At 37.3% G+C, this 21,134-nt stretch overlaps 3 protein-coding genes across 4 annotated transcripts in view; 1 reads left to right on the forward strand and 2 right to left on the reverse strand.

Annotated features, from left to right (window-relative positions):
* The window catches only part of LOC140141283 (uncharacterized), a 26,415-nt gene extending 24,467 nt beyond the window's left edge, over nucleotides 1-1,948 (forward strand). For both annotated transcript variants that reach the window (XR_011857391.1, XR_011857390.1), the window contains exon 8: nucleotides 629-1,948. The gene's annotated coding sequence lies outside the window, so the exon portion shown is untranslated. The remainder of the gene's footprint in view (nucleotides 1-628) is intronic.
* On the reverse strand, nucleotides 1,947-6,723 carry LOC140140579 (uncharacterized). The gene is made up of 4 exons (XM_072162336.1): nucleotides 6,644-6,723; nucleotides 5,812-6,596; nucleotides 3,973-4,188; nucleotides 1,947-3,037 (listed from the first exon to the last, which is right to left on the reverse strand). The coding sequence occupies exons 1-4, from the start codon at nucleotides 6,721-6,723 to the stop codon at nucleotides 2,631-2,633; spliced, it is 1,488 nt and encodes a 495-aa protein (XP_072018437.1). The 3' UTR covers nucleotides 1,947-2,630.
* Nucleotides 6,579-19,436, reverse strand: LOC140140580 (monocarboxylate transporter 13-like). The gene is made up of 4 exons (XM_072162337.1): nucleotides 18,980-19,436; nucleotides 10,052-10,195; nucleotides 8,119-8,360; nucleotides 6,579-6,813 (listed from the first exon to the last, which is right to left on the reverse strand). Exons 1-4 carry the CDS (start codon nucleotides 19,434-19,436, stop codon nucleotides 6,769-6,771), a joined length of 888 nt encoding a protein of 295 aa, XP_072018438.1. The 3' UTR covers nucleotides 6,579-6,768.
* Nucleotides 19,437-21,134: the final 1,698 nt, after the last annotated feature.

A 21,134-nucleotide genomic window follows, 5' to 3' on the forward strand; every position in this document is an offset into this window, starting at 1 on the left:
TACTGTAAAAGCAATTATTAGTTCTGAAGAAATCAAAATGCGAGTAAACAAAACATCCTTCTTTTTATGTTGAAATACTGTAAAAGCAATTATTAGTTCTGAAGAAATCAAAATGCGAGTAAACAAAACATCCTTCTTTTTATGTTGAAATACTGTAAAAGCAATTATTAGTTCTGAAGAAATCAAAATGCGAGTAAACAAAACATCCTTCTTTTTATGTTGAAATACTGTAAAAGCAATTATTAGTTCTGAAGCTATAGGCGTATTTATAACAGCTGCGTTACTATTTATGCATACTTTATATGCCAATGTTCGCATCTTCTGGATTTTGGACTCTGTTTTCTTGTTTTATTATCCTGTTTGTGTATTATAATAATATAATAATATCATATCTTTCACGTTTATATTTATAAATGGCACACCTATTTATATCACAAAATGGCATTTTTTGTACTATAGTTTTTCTTACTAACGACACTTTCGTTCCACAAAATGTTACTGTATTTTTCGTAACCGCAAAACTTTGATACGGGCAATAACACATCTTCAATTTCAAAGTAGAAAACAAAATAATCTTAATAGTAAGTTGTTTAACAGTTCACACCGTATTTTTTTTCTCATTTTACAGGTCATATGTCCGGAAGAGATCCAAAGGAAATATGCATTGGCTATTAAATAAATGGTCTCTCTACTATGATATACCGAATTTAGCAAGCTACCAATATAAATATTATATTATCGAACGTTTTTATGGCGTATAAGATTACCCGCTGATGTTATACATGGTGGTTTAATGAATATCGTGTAGTTGAAGTGTAAACATATTTCTTTGTCAGTGAACTTTATTCACCTTGAAATAGCCCGACTCTATACAGAATGTCCCAAAGGCGAGTATGCTTCGATTAATTAATAAATACGTATTTATAAATACGCGCGTGACCACCTCCGCGCTGCCACAACAGCTTGTAGACAGTAAGTCTCGAAGTGACCTTCTACATAGCGGGTGGTCTTCCTGAACATTTGAATGCAAAGGCGGTAAACAACGCAAGACTGTGCAGCAAAATTGTTTATTTTGTTCAATTTGTATGTTGATAAATATTTTTGGTCACCCTTGCTGGTCTTGGTATGTCGATCGTGCCAATGGGCCACGTGGGTATTAATAAATACGATTCTGATCTTTTGTGTATACACTTTCTGCTTAATAATTGCACATCTCAATATTATTGAATATAGGAACACACACACACCCACCCCCGACACACACTTTTAAATACCATTATATGGAACAAGTTAATGAGAAGATTCACTCTCAGCGATTCTTCACAGACCCACAACCAGTAGCTACCATGACAACGGTGGAGCTGTTTGATGTATATAGAATTAGCTTCATTATTAACTAAATGCAAACTATAGATGCCGCTATTTATCCTAAATCATATTTCTTTATTTGCAAGGGTTAGGTGATTAAAACCGCCATTAAAACAGCTGGAATAGGTAAAACAAGCAACAAGGAAATTTTATAAACATATTTTATCAAACAATAAAAGGAATTATTTGTATTAAAAGCTTGAAAGGGTAATTTCAAGTAACAAAATAGCGCCACCAATTTTGTTATTAATAGATACATTTTATATCCGAAAAAGCTTTAAAAATACTATAAAAGTGTATAATTTTGTAACAGAGGGGAAATTAAAGTTGAGAACGACTCAAAAGCATCTGCATACATTAGCACGAGATCACTATTAGCTGTTTAAGCCTAAAATTTGGTTATACATGATGATATTTTGTTTGAAAACTAATAAATGACCCCATCAAACAACCGTGGGACAGAGGTTTATGTTTCCTGTAATAACACATCTCATTACATTATTAAATTTATAATAGATTAGGAATATATACACACCTACTTAAACATAAACAATGGTTTAAATCAAAATATGCAACAACTTAATGAAAAAGCCACACTTAACAAAAGTCACTGTGTTATTTCTTGAGTACACGTCCGCCCTTCATTATTAGGCATTTTCGACAACAAAAAGCGCTATTCACAGGCATAAACGCAGAAGCCTCAGCACACTTTACAGAGCTACAGGGATGTAGAAGGTGATTTATTCCGAGCAATGGTTTGCTATCTCTTTTTATCCCACATGACATCATTTCCTCAATTTGGTATAGTCACTTCCTAAGACCCCCCTCTTCTACATCCCTGCAACGATGAAATCAATTATATGGCACAAGTAAACATGGTAAATGAGAAGATTCACTCTCAGCGATTCTTCACATAACCACAACGGCGGACAGTGGTATAAGTTTCTTATATTTATTGCGAAATGCCACTTTGTCTTGTTGGTGTAAGAAGTCTATTATTAATAACTAGCCTATAAGCATGATAAGCTAGCTCATTCTTATAGTATCCGAAATTGTGGGTATAGGCCTACTACTATTAAAAAGGCCCATGTGAGCAGCATGTAATATTTTGTTTTCAATATTGAAAAAAATGCTAAATACTAGAAGTACTATCTGAAATCGTCTTTGTCACACACTTGTTTCTTTCAAACGACTCACGGTACCACAAGAGTCATGTATTTCAAAATGCTAAATACTAGAAGTACTATCTGAAATCGTCTTTGTCACACACTTGTTTCTTTCAAACGACTCACGGTACCACAAGAGTCATGTATTTCAAAATGGTAAAACACGTGACCGACATTTTTTGCGGCAATTTCGTCGTCTGCCGGGGCGACGCTACTTTGTGACGCTGTCTCTTCCTCCTTCACACCTGCGCTGTTGTCCTCCATTTTGAAAACTGGAATATCATACTCTTCAATATGTTCGTTTATCGTTGTTATTTCGTCGAATCTATCCATGCTGTTCCCGCCTTTCTCGAGTTGACCTTGTTGATATTGTTCATATAAGTTGAGAATAATGCGATTTTTAAAGACACATGTTACGTAGAAGAGGATGGTGGCGAAGGCGATAGCAGAGCCAGCGAAGTAAAATGCCATATTGTAGTCCCCGGTTGCGTCATATAGATACCCTGTAGTGAAATAATTCAAATTTAAAAAATTTAATCGAAGAAAGCGGAGTTCATTGAAATAGCCGCATCTGTTGCTAGACTGAATCCCTCGTATGAACTGTACATGATTATTGTTGAATGTTTGGTAATGACTGAGGGGGTCTGTCTAATCCGTTGCCCTACAGGTAAAATCGCCATTTCCGGCGGAAGATAAAGTAATATAGGGCTGGTAATATTTCATCAGTAATGCGGCGACCCTGCCGCTGCACCACCACTGGCAATCCTCTTACTCTCATCCCCAGAGCGGGTGCCAATGTTATCAACCGGGATGATGGAGCATATATAAGATCTACAGTGGAACCGAGGAATATCCTGAGGGGAGTAGCCCCTCGGGATACCTGAGGTCCAAAGCAAAATGTTCAGATTTTTCACAATGCCCGACATATTACCGATGCAAAGTTATTAACCTCATTCATAACCGTCACTTTAATCTCTTCACCTTACAAAATAACATAACAATTTTGCTCAAAAGTTTAACAAAAAATCGATCAGGCTAAAACAGGACGGCCAATAACAAAAGTGCGTATCACAAGCTGTGCAAATATGGTAGCGGGCAATCCAAATACGGCAGCCAGCGCGCGCGCAGTTTGTTCGACGCACAACCACACGCAAACGCCGGTCAATTGTGTGCGCCATACGCATTTTGCGGTCCATTGTGAGATATTAATGACCACGATTTGCGTTCGCGTTTTCACAATATGATTGAATCGCATGCATCGCGTTTATTAATGAGGTTATGAATAAATGATGGTTATCGAACTATAGGTAACTATGCTAAACATCTTATTTGATCCTATAGCACTATCGGTGCCCTGATAGGTACAGATGGCTCTTGCTATCGTACCCTGAACAACCGTGTAAGATGTGGTGCCCAAGAGACTATGACGAAACCTCACCTGCAACTACGCCTCCATTAAGATCACCAATTCCCCAAATGAGATACAACATTCCCATAGCTGATTCCTCATAGTTTGGTTTGGCGAAGGTCTTGATGATAACAACAGAGAGAGTAGTGGTAATTCCTGCAGTCATTCCTTGGATGGTCGCTAAGATGGCTACTATTGGGAATAGAGTCACGGAGCAGATCAGGAAGGTGCACGCTGAACACGTACCTGAAAATATGGAAAGAGTGAAGCACAGCGATCAGTAAGGTTACATGTCTGACATGACGCATTTCTATTGCGAAGGGTATGATGGTATATTTGTGGGCAAAAACGGTACAGACCGCCGCCGTTACAGCTCCGCTACCAGAAGTTGCTTTGCTTCCGGAAGCAGGTCTATGGGCTGTACTGCGCAGTGGCGTAGATTTCTTTTTTGACCGGGGGGGTCTTGAATTATAGTGAATCCAGTACCTTTTAGAGAAGTAAATGCATACAATTTCGCGAAGCACGTGAACATTTTGCATTTTGGGGCTAAACTGGTGAAATATGGTACATAAATTTGGCACTTTTTAGGCTAAAATAGGTTAAGTTGGTCTGAAACGCACATACAGGCGTCCGCATTGGGGGATGATTGTATGGATCATCCCCCTATCAAAATATAGGGGTTGCTTTTTGTGGTAGGTTGCCTTAAATGTCCTGCCTCCTTAGTCATTATTTTGTGGTGTCACAAATTGTTATATTTAACTTTACTATCATGCCCTGCGGGGCTCTAATATATTGGATGTTGGTTTTTTTGCCCTGAGTTTATAACATTCCCCCCCAGTTGAGACTACTCCTCTATTCGCCAAACGACATGTGTTTCTGGAATGCTGCTAACATATTAAGAACACTTTTACTGCTAATTTATTGTACATTCTAGGGAAGCGTGGATACCTTTTTTAAATAGCCGAGTGAAAGAGTTTTTAATGAAACATTTTTTGTGTCAAAATTGAAGCATCCTATGTATAAAAGAATATATGAATATTTACTGCTCATCATATATAACGATTCGTGATACCCAATTGGCACATTTGATGTCGTTTAAAAAGCAGAGAATTTTATTTCAATTTTATATACGCCAACATATTTTTGTATTTGAGCAAGAATAAGGATAGAAAAAACGTTGAAAATTCTATGTAAAAATTATATTAGACCCCGCCAAAGATAACTGTTTCGTTTTTATGGTAATCGAATCTTGTATTTCCTGAAAAAAAAATTGAGGTCTAATGTGGAATTTTTACATAAATGATAAAAACATCGAACGTGTATACAAGAAAAATGGTAGGATCCACTATAGTATTATACTGTCACACAGCGCACGTGTCCGGCGATAAAATCGATATAATGTATTGTCCATATAGAGGCCCATTTATCATGTTTATTGTCGGATTTCGGTATGTAGAACACGCAGTTAACAACAATTAAGCGCTATTAATACACATTAATGTTTTTAGGCAAATAAAATTCCAAAATATGGTACGTTTTCTGCCTTTGCTTGTCACGTGGTAGGCCTATGTTAAAGTTGCGATTATATGTTCAAATAAAGTTTTAAATGGATATCAACAAGATAAGTGGCTCATAGAGTATCCAAAGCGGTGCGCCGTGAGTTCGAACCCCACCTCTGCCAAACTTAATTTTACTTTTTTTAAATTTCATATTTGGGAAATGTGACTGGGAGAATGTATGTATGGCGTGATTTGAGACATTCAAATTTTCTGAGTAGGCCTACGTACCACTTTTAAGAGCCGTATTTTATTTTTTACACTTTCGCTGGGATCACTGAATGGGCCTTTAATATTGAACGTAAAAACTTACCTAAACAGAGCACATAAAGTATATCAATTGTGATGTATCCCTTGTCGACAAACCAACCATGTCCTACGCGTCCCACCAGCGAGCCGATACCCATCAATGAGAGTAGAAAAGACGCGTTAGCTTCAGAGATTCCTGTAGAAATAGCACGGGCAGCCTGGTAGGTAATAACGGCATACCAACCGATACCCAAGCTCAAAATTGCCGGAATCATCATGACAAACAGAGGACTAAGAAAAACACCGGGTATTCCGTAGCATTTGGCCACAAATGAAGGAATCTTCATCGCAGTATGTTTGATTTTCTCCCAAAGTTTCTTGATTGGAAAGTGTTCTTTGGTAAGAGTGTCAATCATCTTTGGGGTTGCTCCATCCATGATGGAAAGTCTTGTTGCATCACATACTAACAGATTTAGGATTGGGTCATTTGGAAGGTTTGACAGTTTGTTGATTTCTGGAAATGGCTTAAGAGTAGCATCATTATTGTTGCTACTATTGATTGCGCTTTCTTCACATGTTCGTTCATTGAATTCTGTAGAAATTAACAGACTATTGCTGGCACTTTGATTATGTTCATTGACTTCGTTTAATGAATCATTGACATGCGTGGAAGCAGTAAACATAATGGGACTGTCGTCTTCTGAATCTTCTTCAAAAACTGAATCCTCTAAAGAATCTGTTGGAGTAATTGTAACAGCTTCACATCCTGCAAACGAGATACTCTTCTGAATAAAGCATTTGCTTGCAGCACCCGAGTCGGTACGTTCCGGTGCAATTGTGGTGCAGTAGCTGTTAGAGTTAAATTGCGGATTTCCAAATGATGTTGAAGAAGCTACCTCCTTAAATTGTTCTTCGTAATGATCATTACTATGATAGCAAGGTGTGGAAGAGGAAGAGTAGTTGTAGCTGAGACCATTATCAGAATCAAGTGTCAAGAAGGATGTGTTCGTCGTTGTAGCAGTCAATGTGGTTGTTGATTTTCTTCTGTCTTACTCCTCCACCGGACCTTACATTATGGGAGATAAAAATAATACTTAACGTTAAATATCATTGTTAAATTGTACAGAAGGCCTTACAACAAAATTAAAGGGGGTCTCCGGCAATCATAACATTATGCCTTATATTAGCAAGCACGAATCACGTGGTTTTATTTAAAACAAACTCAAATTTAACATGAAAACGAATAAAAACAGTCGGCTCTCAACACTTCATGAGTATGAAACCACAAAGGTCATCCGAGGTCAAAGGTCAAGTCAAATTTATAGTTGGTCTGATCGGGCTGTAACTTGCAGAAAATGATCTCTGACACTTATGGAGTATGAAACCGTTAAGGTCATCCGAGGTCAAAGGTCAATTCAAATTTTTAAGTTACTCAAATCAGGCTGTAACTTGCGGAGAATGATCCTTGATACTTGGGGATAAGAAACCATAAAGGTCATCTGAGGTCACAGGTCAGGAAAGGTCAAATAAGGTCAGATGTTAAAATAGGCCAAATTGAGCTTAAATGTGATGCAAACTATATCCTTGATTTGAGGGAGCATGAGTAGTCTACCCGAATTTACCCGAGGTCAAAGGTCATATTCGTGGCTCGTGAGCCACGGTAGCTCTAGTTGCACTTTGTAACTTTTACAGAATGTTATTGAAATGCAAGTTCAAACGTGCTGATAACAAACAATTCCACTAAACCGACTATTAATACTCAAAATTCAACTATATAGTTTGATCAGCTCGTAATAGGCGATATATATTAGGCTTTTACCACTACGCCGAAAAGTAAACCCACGTTAAGATTGCTATTATTTGACCTGTCTGGTCTATATTTTGTGTGTTAACTAAAGAAAGTAGACGTAGTATAAGACTTGAATTAATCATTCGTGATGGTTCTAGCGAGTTATCGCAAGAAATTGCTCAAAATAAAATAGTTTAATATTAATCCGCGGTGCTATAAGGCCCGCCGATTACGAGCTGATCAATGTTAAACTGGTGTGACACATACTTTACTGAGAAGTAGGATTTGTCCTCTTGGTGACCTTGAATGAGTGCGTATATAAATGCTAGAGATCATCTAAAACAAGGACTGGAGTTGCCTCCCTTATATAACGCCATCATTCGACCAAAGGTCACCAAGAGGGTAAGTTCATCACAGCATCTTAGGACTACTTCTGAGAAAGGTTTGTGTTACACACCGAAATTCAAGCTTAGTTTAGTTTTTTGTAGGTCTACTAAAAGTCAGTTTAAACGTTAATAATATTTTATTGTAACGAAATCTACGTTTTTATGACAGCTTTTATATATTTTTTAATACCCTCACCTTCTTCACTGGGCGTAGAAGAGCTCCACACACAGCCATGTTGAGGCTCAGGGCACTGATGACAAACATGGCCCCACGCCAGCCACCAAACCAGTCAATGAATTCGACAGACATTGGCGGATATATCAATTGTCCTATGCTGGCCCCTGAGAACGCAATTCCATTGGCTAACGCGAAATTCCCATCGAAATAATCGACGATTGCAAGAATAGATGAACTTGAAATCATTCCGTATCCAAATGCTGGAAGAAAGAATGTGCAAACGTAACATTAGGTAGACTCTTCCGCTGTTTTGTTCTTACTATAATCATGGGCAGAATTAAAGACTATGATGGTGATGTTTCTGAATGTGGCGGTAAAACAACGTGTTGTAATATTATGGTCCGGGAATTGTACCTTCAAATATACAAACCATCTTAAATGTTAGGTCTCAGTAACTGTAAAACTTCTAAAACGTTGTTTTTGCCTTACTATTGAATTTATGTTAATGATATTGTGTTTACCGAGTGATACACGTCTATTTTTTTCAGTGAACTGTCCACGTTTAACGAGTGATATTCGCAGGCCAGGGACCTAGGGCTCGTCGATCTGCTGAGTGTGGGCTGTTTGGAGGGTATATGCCTATAACATACATACTGCAGTTACTGTCCGTTTTCCTATACACAATACACAGTGCTCTCACCATTGACGCGTGACCCCTACAAATGATGTATGTTGGGAGAATGGACACTTGCCTAGTTAACATCACTGTGTGAAAAATAACCAGCCAATATTTTATTTATTCTCCAAAACTTCTAGCAAATATATTTCTCTAACATGACCTAAAATTACAGCTAGGTTAGATGTTCAGAAATGGTCGCACTTTTGTAAAATATGAGTGAGGGCAAGGCATAGCTAGCCAACTCCCCGTGTTATTTGAATGGAGATTTGACCGAAAATATTGGTATCGGACCGCTCACTTCTGAAGGATGCCACAAAAAAAACCGGTAAAAGCTACATTTAAATTATTCTAAATAGGTTCTAGAAAATAAAGTTTTGTAACATGTCCTAAATTTTAGCTAATTTAGGTGTTTGGAGAGGTCGTACTTTTGTGTTTTAGGAAGGACATGTAAACGACAGATAACACCAAAAATATGAAGAAATTATTTCTAAACCGTGTTAAGTCAAAAATCATTATGTTGCTCATTTTCAAGAATGCTGGTTTACAAAAGCACGACATTGTCTGATTTCGTGAACAAAGCCACACATAACATTGTTTCCTTTCGTTTCCTTTATAATCGGTTACCCAACTGAAGCTATGAATACCAGCTTTATTGCGATATCGCACATGAAAACAGTCACTTGTGCACAACCAGAGAAGATCCGATTTAATCAGTTGAGCTGTTTCAATGAGTGTTATCTTGGTTTAATAGCTTTTAATGGGGTTAAGTCCTGCAAAGGTCGAGATGAATTCTACTGTAGACATGACTGCATCATGATGGGGCTACATTAAAATGCTGTCTTCATACTGCCATGCCACTTGTCGCATTGCCGCTAGTGACACTGACGTTTTGTTTTTATACACTATCAGCCAACGCCAGCGGCAAGCCGATAATCGATCACTCCACCGCGTTGCTCAAATCGGCAAATTGTTAAGAGGTGAATTCCAGTCAACTATTAAGGGTTACCGCTCGGTGAAAAGTGGTGTGATTTTGGCCAATAAGCAAAGAGCGGCAATTGTAATTTGGCTTTCAGAATAATGCCGCTGCCGCTGGGCGGCATGCAGCTGATGACTGCCGCTTGAAATGCAAGCGGTATGATAAACTTGATTATGCGTCGCAGCTCATCGGCAAGCAGTATAAAACCAGCAGCATAATCATGATAATGTAGCCTATTATTAGAGAGGATGTAACGATCGAAATCAAATTACATCTTCTCTGGTAATGGAATTTACCTGATATGACACCAACAGTGAAGGTCAGTTGCGTAATACTGGTAGCGTAGGAGGTAGCTAAGAGCCCTACAAACACTACCAGTGTTCCTGACATCACAAGTGGTCGTGATCCAATTATCCCAGTAATCCCAACTGCCAATGGACCTGAAAGAAAAACACTAATTAGTGACTTTTTATTGGTATTTAGCTCGGCAGCATATGACCTTAGTAAATATACATTATAATTAGGACTAACGTTCACCTGTTTGCCACTGTAAGTGCGGTGCTTTCGGACGGACAACGCTTGCGAACATCGTCCGTGTAGCTATCACATCCGGTCTATATTATGATTTTGCGGGGTTCTTTTGTTACTTAGTTAGCCCGACCCGGACCGTCGATATATCTGATTGTGACAGCAACTGCATGGAACTTCCTGTTTTCTGATGTCAGTCAGCAGTCAGTGACGATTAGGGAGGACAGCCAAAATGGTTCACCGAGCTCAGCCAAGCTTTGCTGCCTTCGGTAACGCATTCTAGCGAAGAGGTGCCCGGTTTTTAAAGCCCAAACTCCGATACCACCGTTGACAAAAAATCGATCTAATCAAATTTACGACCATGCTTGAATTGACAACCCGTCGTCTCCTAATTGACTTTCTATTGACCGCAGACAATGACCCCAGGCATGGTGATGAGTGGGTCGTTATGTACTTACTAACACAAAGGATATTGGTTATGGTTGTGGCATCGACCAGTGTTTATAATCATGCTGCTTTGCTAACTTTCTATATACTGTTCGCTTGTTTGTATCAAAGCCCGGGTATCGAAGGCTCTAGCAAAGCTGAACTGACAGTGAAGGCAGCAAAGCTTAGCTGAGCTCAGCAAACCATTTTAGCTGTACTTCCTTAAGGGAACTGGAATGAGCGTTTTGAGCGTTTCGACAGCATTTTTTGTGGGACATGAGAGCACATCAGACCTATCGAATTGCATTCTGAAGAATGTCTTTCTGATATCAAATAATTTTAATTTTATGAAATTTACGATATAATACAAATTTTATGACAAATTATTAAAATTTGATATTTTTCACATTTTGGAGATATAACAGTCCTCGAAGTAAATTTTATAAATTTAATGATATAGTCTTGAAGTGTATGTAGCTGGGAGGAAAAGCCGACGATCAATTGAAAATTTTGACCTTTCATATTAAAGATATGGATTTTTTTTCCCAAAAAGACCTAATTTTTTTTTGGTGTTTTGGGAAAAAATCCATATCTTCAATACGAAAGGTCAAAATTTTCAATTGATCGTCGGCTTTTCATCCCACCTACATACAATTTAGGTAGAAATCATCAGATTTATAAAGTTTACTTCGAGTACTGTTAAATATCAAAAATATCAATTTTTAATGATTTGCCATAAAATATGTATTACATTGTGAATTTCAAAAAATCAAAATTATTTGATATCAGAAGGACATTCTTCGTATTCAGAATGCAATTCGATATGTCTGATGTGCTCTAATGTCCCACAATAATACTGTCCAAACGTTCATACCCCAGCCCTTAATGATGTTCACAAAACTATATAGTAGATGTGGTGAGTTCTTATTTCAATCCCCTGGCTCCGACTGGGATATTTTGTTAGTGGCTTTTTGTTGTTGTTGATGTTGAGGGGAACAAACCGCTGCACAGGATTCTATGGTTTGGTTTGTTGAAAGAACGTTGATGACTGCAGGTGCGAAGCCATGCCGTTGACGGATGCAAATCCCTGTTGTTGTCGTGCGATGAGTCCTAGATGTTATTGAGCGGAGGTTCGATCTTCATTTTCTTGATGCTCGATGACGTCACGAACGTTGAACCAAGTCATCTCTATGGAACTGTGTCCTCATCCTCCTCCTTGAACTTTCAAGCTGAATATAATAACATAAATGAAAGTTTGATCCGACAAATACCACAAACAACTAACATTGAGATTATGCCAATGATGTAGATGTTTGCGGGTATCTACGAATTATTTCGCAATGCGTTCGACAAACTTCGATTCAAAGGGGGTGGTTATTGTTTGCGTTTGCACGTAACGCGAGAGGCTGCCAAAAACTCGCGCTAAGCACTTCATGCCCAAACCGTTTGCTTTTGTCTTTTGCCGACAAATGCCAGAGATGCATTATCTGTCCATGAGCGACAAACCAGGATGGCGGATTTGCTATGGTTACGTATGGTACAATTGTGAGTCAGTAATCGAAATCTTTAGGCATAACTACTTTGGATTATGCACCTGGAAAGCGTTTAATCGTCTTTATCAACATGCATAATGACGAATAGTAGACAACTACAAAATCACGTTCTCGCTCCCTTTGTATTATATTAACTACATAGGACAGTATTTTTGCAATTTCGGCCCGGGGTTTTGAATATCGCGTGTTTAGAGCTTAATTCGTTTTTATGGTCGATATGAGTTTGTTTTAATAAAACCATGTGATTCGTGCTTGATAATTGTTTATAAGGCATATTGTTGTGATTGCCGGAGATTTCATTTAAGTGAGTGAGTGGGTCTTGTTTAACAATAGCCATGCATCGACTGACTGGCGTCATGTCTAGTTGCATATTTTCATAATCAAGATAACTGGTTTACTCCAGACTATTCTAAGTAAATCAAGTCAGTTCACTTCCCTCAGTTAAGTTAATACGTGTTGGAGGTCACGAGCATAACCTTGCCGTGTTTGCACTCAAATATTGAAAAAAATAAAGCTGACATGTACACAAGAGCTATATGGTATATACAAGGCATCTGAAACGAACCGAAAAAAAGGCTTTCGTTTTTATATAACTTTTATTTGCCTTAACATAGGAACCGGAGCCTATAAATGCAATTATTATAATTTTGCTGACCGAAGTATCAAATCGCGCACGTAAAGTTAATTGACGGTACGATTGCGGCGCAACCGCGAAAAATACCGAACTTGAAGCGAACCAATGTATAGCTTATTTCCTATAAGATCTTTAAGAGAAATCACATTGTACTTATAGTTTTTGTAGTTAAATAGCTAAAACTGGAGAGATATGCTGCCTTGCCATCCCAATTGCTAATAGTAATTCGATTATCAATAACCGGTTTTAATATTCCAAATTCGTCCAATAGATAAGCTACACTGTAACTTGTGGTGTTAATATTTAAACGCTAAATTAGCTTATTTTAACATGTTTAGGATAACACTTAATTCACCAGTCCGATCCAGGCAGATCAGCTCGCTTAAAGACAAATCTCAAAATGGCGATTCCTTTATGAACGGGTTTCCCGTACCACATTCAAGGGTTTATTAACACTATATCGTGTTTAAAATTGTCATTTTATTAACACTGTGTTTATATGATGTGAAATATCGGCAAACCTTGCGAATTATTTCTTAGTTTTAATACATCAACGCTCGTATTAACACTACGTTGTGTTAATAATAATTAATAATGGTAGTGTAAATGCTAGTTTAGCACCATCGTGTTAAATTAGCTTATTTTTAAAATGTTTAGGATAACACTTAATTCAGCAGTCCGATCCAGGCAGATCAGCTCGCTTAAAGACAAATCTCAAAATGGCGATCCCTTTATGAACGGGTTTCCCGTACCACATAGAAGGGTTTATTAACACTATAGTGTTTAAAATGTTCATTTTATTAACACTGTGTTTATATAACGTGAAATATCGACAAACCTTGAGAATTCTTTCTTAGTTTTAACACATCAACGCTTGTATTAACACTACGTTGTGTTAATAATAATTAATAATGGTAGTGTAAATGCTAGTTTAGCACCATCGTGTTGAATTGGCTTATTTTTAAAATGTTTAGGATAACACTTAATTCACCAGTCCGATCCAGGCAGATCAGCTCGCGTAAAGACAAATCTAAAAATGGAGATTCCTTTATGAACGGGTTGCCCGTACCACATTCAAGGGTTTATTAACACTATATAGTGTTTAAAATTTTCATTTTATTAACACTGTGTTTATATGACGTGAAATATTGGCAAACCTTTCTTAGTTTTAACACATCAACGCTCGTATTACCACTACGTTGTGTTAATAATATGTAATAATGCTGGTGTAAATGCTAGTTTTAGCACCATCGTGCCAAAAACACTAGTAAATAACACTATACAACGCGTTGCAACATATATAGCGTTGATTTTTACAGTGTAGCTCCTCCGGTTGGTTAATTTTAGTATACCGAAGGTATAAACACCCTTCCCTTCCCTCCCCCGTTGACCTCCTGAAAAATGTGTGCTTTCAGATTATTCTTTTTTTTTTTTTAGAATCCCTACTCATTACATTTTGAACCCGTAACTATTCCTTCAGATGTGATTAGGTATATTACTTTGAACCGTCAAATCGATAGGTCTATAATTTCCGTTTTATTTTAACAACTACCTATTCTAATTGATAAGATCTCAAACTCATGATTTGACCAAGTTACCCAATTCGTTTTGAATTATATATCCCTTGTTATATCCCCTTCTAACAAGACGAACTATAGTAATAAGATTTTTTGGTCATTTTTGAGAAGATTCTATTCGCGTTTTTTTTTAACGACTATCTTATCAAATTTGATGAGTCTCTTGTCATTTTGATCAGAATATCCGATTAATAGAATAAACATAATTTTTCAGACAAGTATAGAAAAAGTGATCCGGCCGGAAATCCAACCCACGTTTTGTGTTTGCTGGTTCATTGCAAGGGCAATGGGGGCTGACCAAACTAACATTTGTTGAAAATGAGAGCGGGCATGAGGGCTGACAAAACTAAATTTTGTTGACCCGTATTAAATTTTATCGCATTTATAATTTTAATTTGAAATAATGCCCATGTCACCCGATCCCAGTTTCCAAGCCTAGACAGTGGCCTACCGTTGCCGATCCTACCCCCGAGGGGTGGGGTGGGGCTAAAGAAAATGTATTTTTTGTAGCCTTTGCAGCAACAGCACGAAAAGGTTGATCCAATTTCTTTCCAGCCAGGATGGCCCTCGAAAGTCTAAAAAGTGTGGGAGTGGAGCAAAATACCCCCCCCCCATTACCCACACCGCTTTGAGCTGTTGCCTTGCTGATGGTCAAAAAGGTATAGTTTCAGTTAATTTTCCATAACCTTTCGCCCCTTTTCCTTGATAACTCTTCTTGTCGCCCCATCAGCCCCCCCCCCCCACCCGTTTTTTCTTGAATTATTCTTCTTGCCGTCCCCAAAGCCCCTCTCAAAATACGCGCATGCTACTTGTATATCTCTGTTCCTAATTCATGTAGTTTGAGAGAGACAGAGAGTAACCCAGCAGAGTAACAGCTAGAGTCCCAGCAAACACAAAAACGTTTTTAAAACGTTTTAAATAAGTTATATTTTGGGTTTTGGTTTCGGTAAAAACGTTTTAATAACATTAAAATGTCGGGTTGTATAAAGGTCATGAAATCGTTTTAAAACGTTTTGTATGAAAACACACTACAACAATATTTTTAAAATGTTTTCGAAATGTCATTGTAAACTATTTTTGCAAACATTTTTGGCAAAATATTTTGTCAACACTTATATAACATTATGTTAAAACATTTGCACCAGCAAACACAGAAATGTTCTTAAAATGTTTTTTACAAAACGTTTTAATAACATTTAAATGTTGGGTTATACTAAAGGTCGTGAAAACATTTTAATAAAAATTCCCTTTAAAAGGGAAAGCCAGCCTCAATGTAGAAGAGGTCTTGTAATTAGTTTTGGTCAATGTGAAAGGCATTTTTAGGATCACGCTTACATCTACATGACAGTCCACCAAACCATCAACGATGAGAACATGCACACTGAAACAGCAGAAAACATTAATTCCTAATCTCATGTCAACTCTTTTAATTCATTACATGTACTCCAAATTGTTCTGGTCTGTTTGTTTTGTTGTTGTTGTTGTTGTCGTTGGGTTTTTTTGTCTTTTCAGCTTTTTACCCACGATATCTCAATTTCCAATTTTGTAATACCAGAACTTACGAACTCAATATCTTCGCTTAGGAATGTCCGATTTCACTGCTTTCGATATATACACTGCCGGTTTGAGTTAACTTACATGTACATTTTATTTTAAAATAACTTAATTAATTCGCAATGTATAGTTTAAGCCTACTATATTATAATAGATAGTGGCCAGCACATTTATAAAGGACTGGTTACTCACTACAATCTTCACTCTTAAACTGTGTTTTTCTGAATGTGCTGATCATGTTGATTGCTAGTCGGAAACTCCTGCGAAGCTATGGACATGGCATCTTACATACTCCATTCTATAACAGTCTGCCTAGTGCCTTGTGTGTTTTCTCTTCAATCATTTTGTTGAATGTAATTTTATGAATCAAATAGTTATGTGTCATTTTATTTATAATAAAGAAGTTATTAAATTAATAAAGTAAGACAATTTATTTATCTATAAGTGCATGTCAAATGGGGTACATTGTTCAATACTATATGCATAAATTATGCCCATATTATAGCTAGGCCCTAAAAACTTTATTTTGCATCGGATTTTTCCCGTTGAAAAGACAAAACTGATGTTTATGATAGCAACCATTTCATCAATAACATTTTGAGTCATTTTTATCCATAAAACGACACAGGATATGATAGATAACTACTTTCACATCAATATGGTCCATATGATCACAGATTGTTGAGAATCTGTGATATGATCCGGGGATATGATGAAGATTTTGATTCTATAGATCTGTTATCAACATGATATCACGCTGTTCAGTGGTCAAGGAGTAAGGACCCCCGGTCAAGGACACTGATATGACATCATAGGTGATGTCAGATTTTCTTCTGCTGACCATATGATGCTATATATATTAACTATTATTGTTACATTTAGGCCTTTAAACTTTTAAAGTCATAATTAATTAGTTCAAACATAACTTTAGTAATACTCACTCGTTTTCGTTCGTTGAAACGGCAAAACATACTTACTTTTCCTAACAAATCGAATTAAAATATTTAAAAAAAAATTTAACCACAAAAAGTAAAAAAAAAAAATCATTCCAATACTACTAAAATATAATCTCTTGAGTAAACTGACCCCAAACCTGAAACAGGTACCAGCCCCGAATGGGCTGGCGAAAACGTTATTGTAAATATTTTGGGCAAACATTTTTGGCAAAATATTTGTTCAACCCCCAAAATAACATTCTGTTTACAATGATTTGTACCAAGTTTTCAAAAATGTTTTTGGAATGTTATTAAAACGTTTCTATACCCTTTATAGCCTATAACCCGACATTTAAATGTTTTCTGTAAAACATTTGTGTTTGCTGTGCAGTAAATTATCAAAAAATGTTATTTAATGTTATGAAAACGTTTTATACCATTAATGTACCCTTTATATAGCCCGACATTTAAACGTTTTCTGACAACCTTTTATAACCTTTTGCGAATGATGTCGAAAACGTTTTGTGTTTGCTGGGGTGTTACAGACTAAGAAAACAAAACTTCGGACAGCCAGCCAGCATAGATAGGGAGCAAAAAGCACGGGGGGCACTCCAACTTTGGAGGTGAGGCGTATGTAGGGCTGTTAGGACCCCCTTTTTCAGCATAGCTGTCACCCGAAGACCCCCTATTTTCCCATTTGATCTGTCACCCAAAGACACTTACAAGTTCAATTTGAACAGCAACTTTCATTTATCACTGATTTTGTTACTTATTTTGAAAAAAAACAAAGAAATTTGAAGCCATTTAGAACTAAAAATTCGATTTTAGAGGTTTCTGTGGCGCTGTTTCGAATTTCACCCAAAGATTCCATTTAAAAAAAAGTCATGTTCTCACCCAATGACCCCATATTTTTTACATCTTGCTCTCACCGAATGCCAAAAATCATGCTCTCACCCAATGACCCCATTTTTTTACATTTTGCTCTCACCGAATGGCCCTTAGTGCGAAAGTGCCAGCCCTACACATATCCATTTTATATTGAAGTGCCCCCCGGAGGGGGCAAAAAGAGACGATAATACGGACAGAAAGATAAGACTCCTATTCTAGTCTCGGCCTTTTTCTTAATAAAAATAATATAACCAAACAAAAACCTAAACATTTTATACAAACAGTTTAATTGTATGGTTATGAATGATATATAACGTTTTAATAACATTAAAAAAAACCCATTTTTTTTGCCCAAAATGTTTTACAATAACGTTTTAAAAACGTTTTCATGACCTTTATATAACCCGACATTTAAATATTATTAAAATATTTTGCATAAACGTTTTAAGGACATTTTGTGTGTTTCCTGGGAAGACACTATATATACACTAGGATCCACAACAGAGGATGATTTAAGGAAGCCCCATCATGCACTGTAAATGTGTTATCACTAGAGTTTCAACTGCCACTTTACTTTTCAAATCCCATTGAACTCTGTGCAAAAGATGTTGTTTTAGAATTGCCCGTGTGTCGTCATTATTTGGTCGATTTCAGATCTAAAGTGATGTATGCATGAATGATAATTCACACCTTCTGTAGATAACATAAAATGTGAAATCGACCAACTATTTGAAGGTGTATTTATTGTAAATATATCTGTCCAAATTCAAATTTAACCATGCACGTGTGTATGCAGTGGGCGGGCAGTGGTGTCATGTTTACGCACACAGCTGTGCTAACCGCAAGACTTGCTTAAATCATCCTCTGGATCCACAACATGCTCATCTATCAGGATACAGTTCTTAAACCCCAATTCATTTGTACATTCATTGAATGACCTTTGAAGATGTGGGTACAAAAACTCATATTCTGCAACTTGAGGTCAAATTTTACACTATGATTATGTAATTGAGGTTATTGGACTATGCCATTGGGATGAGGCTATTGTGGTCCATAGTGATATTTTGCACAATGATTAAAACTATTATAGGCAAAACAAACCACAGAACAGGTCATTTATAATACTTACTTGTGATCCCTAGCACTAGCGACGACATGGACACTGCCAGACCAACTCTCGTTGCACTTGCATCGAAATATTCCCGCCATTCGATAAAAAATATTCCCAAAGATGTCAAGAACCCTATACTAAGAGCCTGTATAATATGCACTGCTATGACGACAACCCATCCATACCCGCCATCCGGGGATGGGTAATGTTTGGCGCTTGGTGTGGTGTCGGAGGTAGAATCATCTTTTTGTAGCTTCTCAATGTCAAAGTCAATGGAATATATAGATCTTCTATGTGAGCTACTTCTTCTTTGAAGTTCTGCTGGTAAGTTGGATCTGCTCACAACCCGCGGTAGGCTTGCTGCAGACATTGTTTCGACGCCTGGTGAAGAACTTTGTTGCTGATGTTGAAAGTTTGAAGTTGATGACATGCTTTTAGTGAGAGTACCAGCTTGTCGATGTTGTCCATAACCCATGTCTCAAAATTTAGTGTTCACTATTTCATGTAAAATCACATCAATCAACATACAGGCCTATGCTGACGCCGCGGCTGATCTTATAGACGAAACATGTTTGAATGGCACCAACATCAAAAAGATTCTTCGCCGGGATTCTTCAGTAAAAATCGAAGTAAAGTTCATGAAGCGCGCTGTAGTCATGGTAGTCTGATATGCAATTGTCGTCGCACAAGACTTCACAACAATATCATATGATGATGCAAATTTCCTGCTTGCTCAAGTTCAATTGTTCTTCAACGAATTGGATAATAATGTCAAAATTACCTTGACATTAGGATAATATCGCCATCATGCCGAGCGATAAAGAAATATTGCAAAACAATTGAAGAATATAATAGCACGAGGATACTGCGACTATAAAGTTTCTGAAAGCAAAACTTATTTTTGTGTCTAGACTTGGGACCTTCGGGCTGTCGTCCTCTCAGCTTCCTCTTCAACAATGCCGGGCAAAAACGCATTGAACATGTTGAAGTAGGTAGTGAACGAAAATCGCCCAAAAATATCAAAATATCACATAAGTGACCCGTATACTGTTAACCTAGAACTACGAACAGAGGGTTGTACCAACTCCCCTAATGTTCTTTAAAAAAAAAAATCTTGACCAGGCGCGATATGAGGCCCACCGTTGGTTTCTATAGTAAACATGTGGTAAAAGCCATCATTTTCATTTTGCTCTTGTAAACTTATTGCAAGAGAGATTATCCTTTTACTTAGAAATAGATAGTAATTTTCTTTTATATTTATAGTGAAAATATTTAGAATCTTAAGCCGAAAATCAGTTTGCCTATCCTTTTGTATGGACCTATATCGAATTTTGCAAGGATGTGCATGCGCTTTATATTCCACCACATGGGAAGAGGAAACCGGGACGGCCACGCACACTGTACTTCACCTCCTGGGAGATACTGAAGGGATGCTGCAGCCAAACAAAATTGTTTCGCTTGCCCAAGATCGCATTAGTTGGAGAAAGCCTGACCCATTTTATTATTTGTTGTTGTTGATGGTTTGAAAAGAGAAGAGAGGGAGAAAAAAAGGGATAATCGGCGCTCCCAACCAGTCGGCGTTCCAACCTGCACAGCGTCAAAATATTTACATGATCGTCAGTACCGGGGAAAAACTCCCAGAATGTACTTTAATTTGATCTTGAACTTGCTTATACAAAGTGTACTAAAATTATCTTGACGTGTATACCGCGGACCGGAGGAACAATAAGGACCAGACACAAATTATACAAAAGCCTGACAATATTGGGGCCATACATTACTACACAATGTAGGCCTAATATACAAGCCGGACTATTAGGCGCTGCTGTGTGCTATTATTTTCGTCTTGTTTGCTACTGGTCAAAGAAATAATAGTTATAGGCTAATCCTTATAAAAGCTGAAGTTTAATATATCGGGTATAATGCTCCTCCGGAAAGACCATTGTTTTGGGCTTCGCATCTCAGAAAGACTCTTTAAGTTTACCAAAGCAGTCACTGAAAAACCCTTGGTTTTGGTCATTTCAGTTTTAAAAGACCCTTAAATTGCTCAATTCCCCCTTTTTCAGGAGATTTTCAACCAGAACATTTTACAAAAATGTTGTTAAAATGCTATTGCAAAACTGTACAGTTTTTGCAGAATAATTTGTCAACACAATAAAATTATGCTACAATG

This window comes from Amphiura filiformis, chromosome 19 (assembly GCF_039555335.1).
Source record: "Amphiura filiformis chromosome 19, Afil_fr2py, whole genome shotgun sequence".
Lineage (NCBI taxonomy): Eukaryota > Metazoa > Echinodermata > Ophiuroidea > Amphilepidida > Amphiuridae > Amphiura > Amphiura filiformis.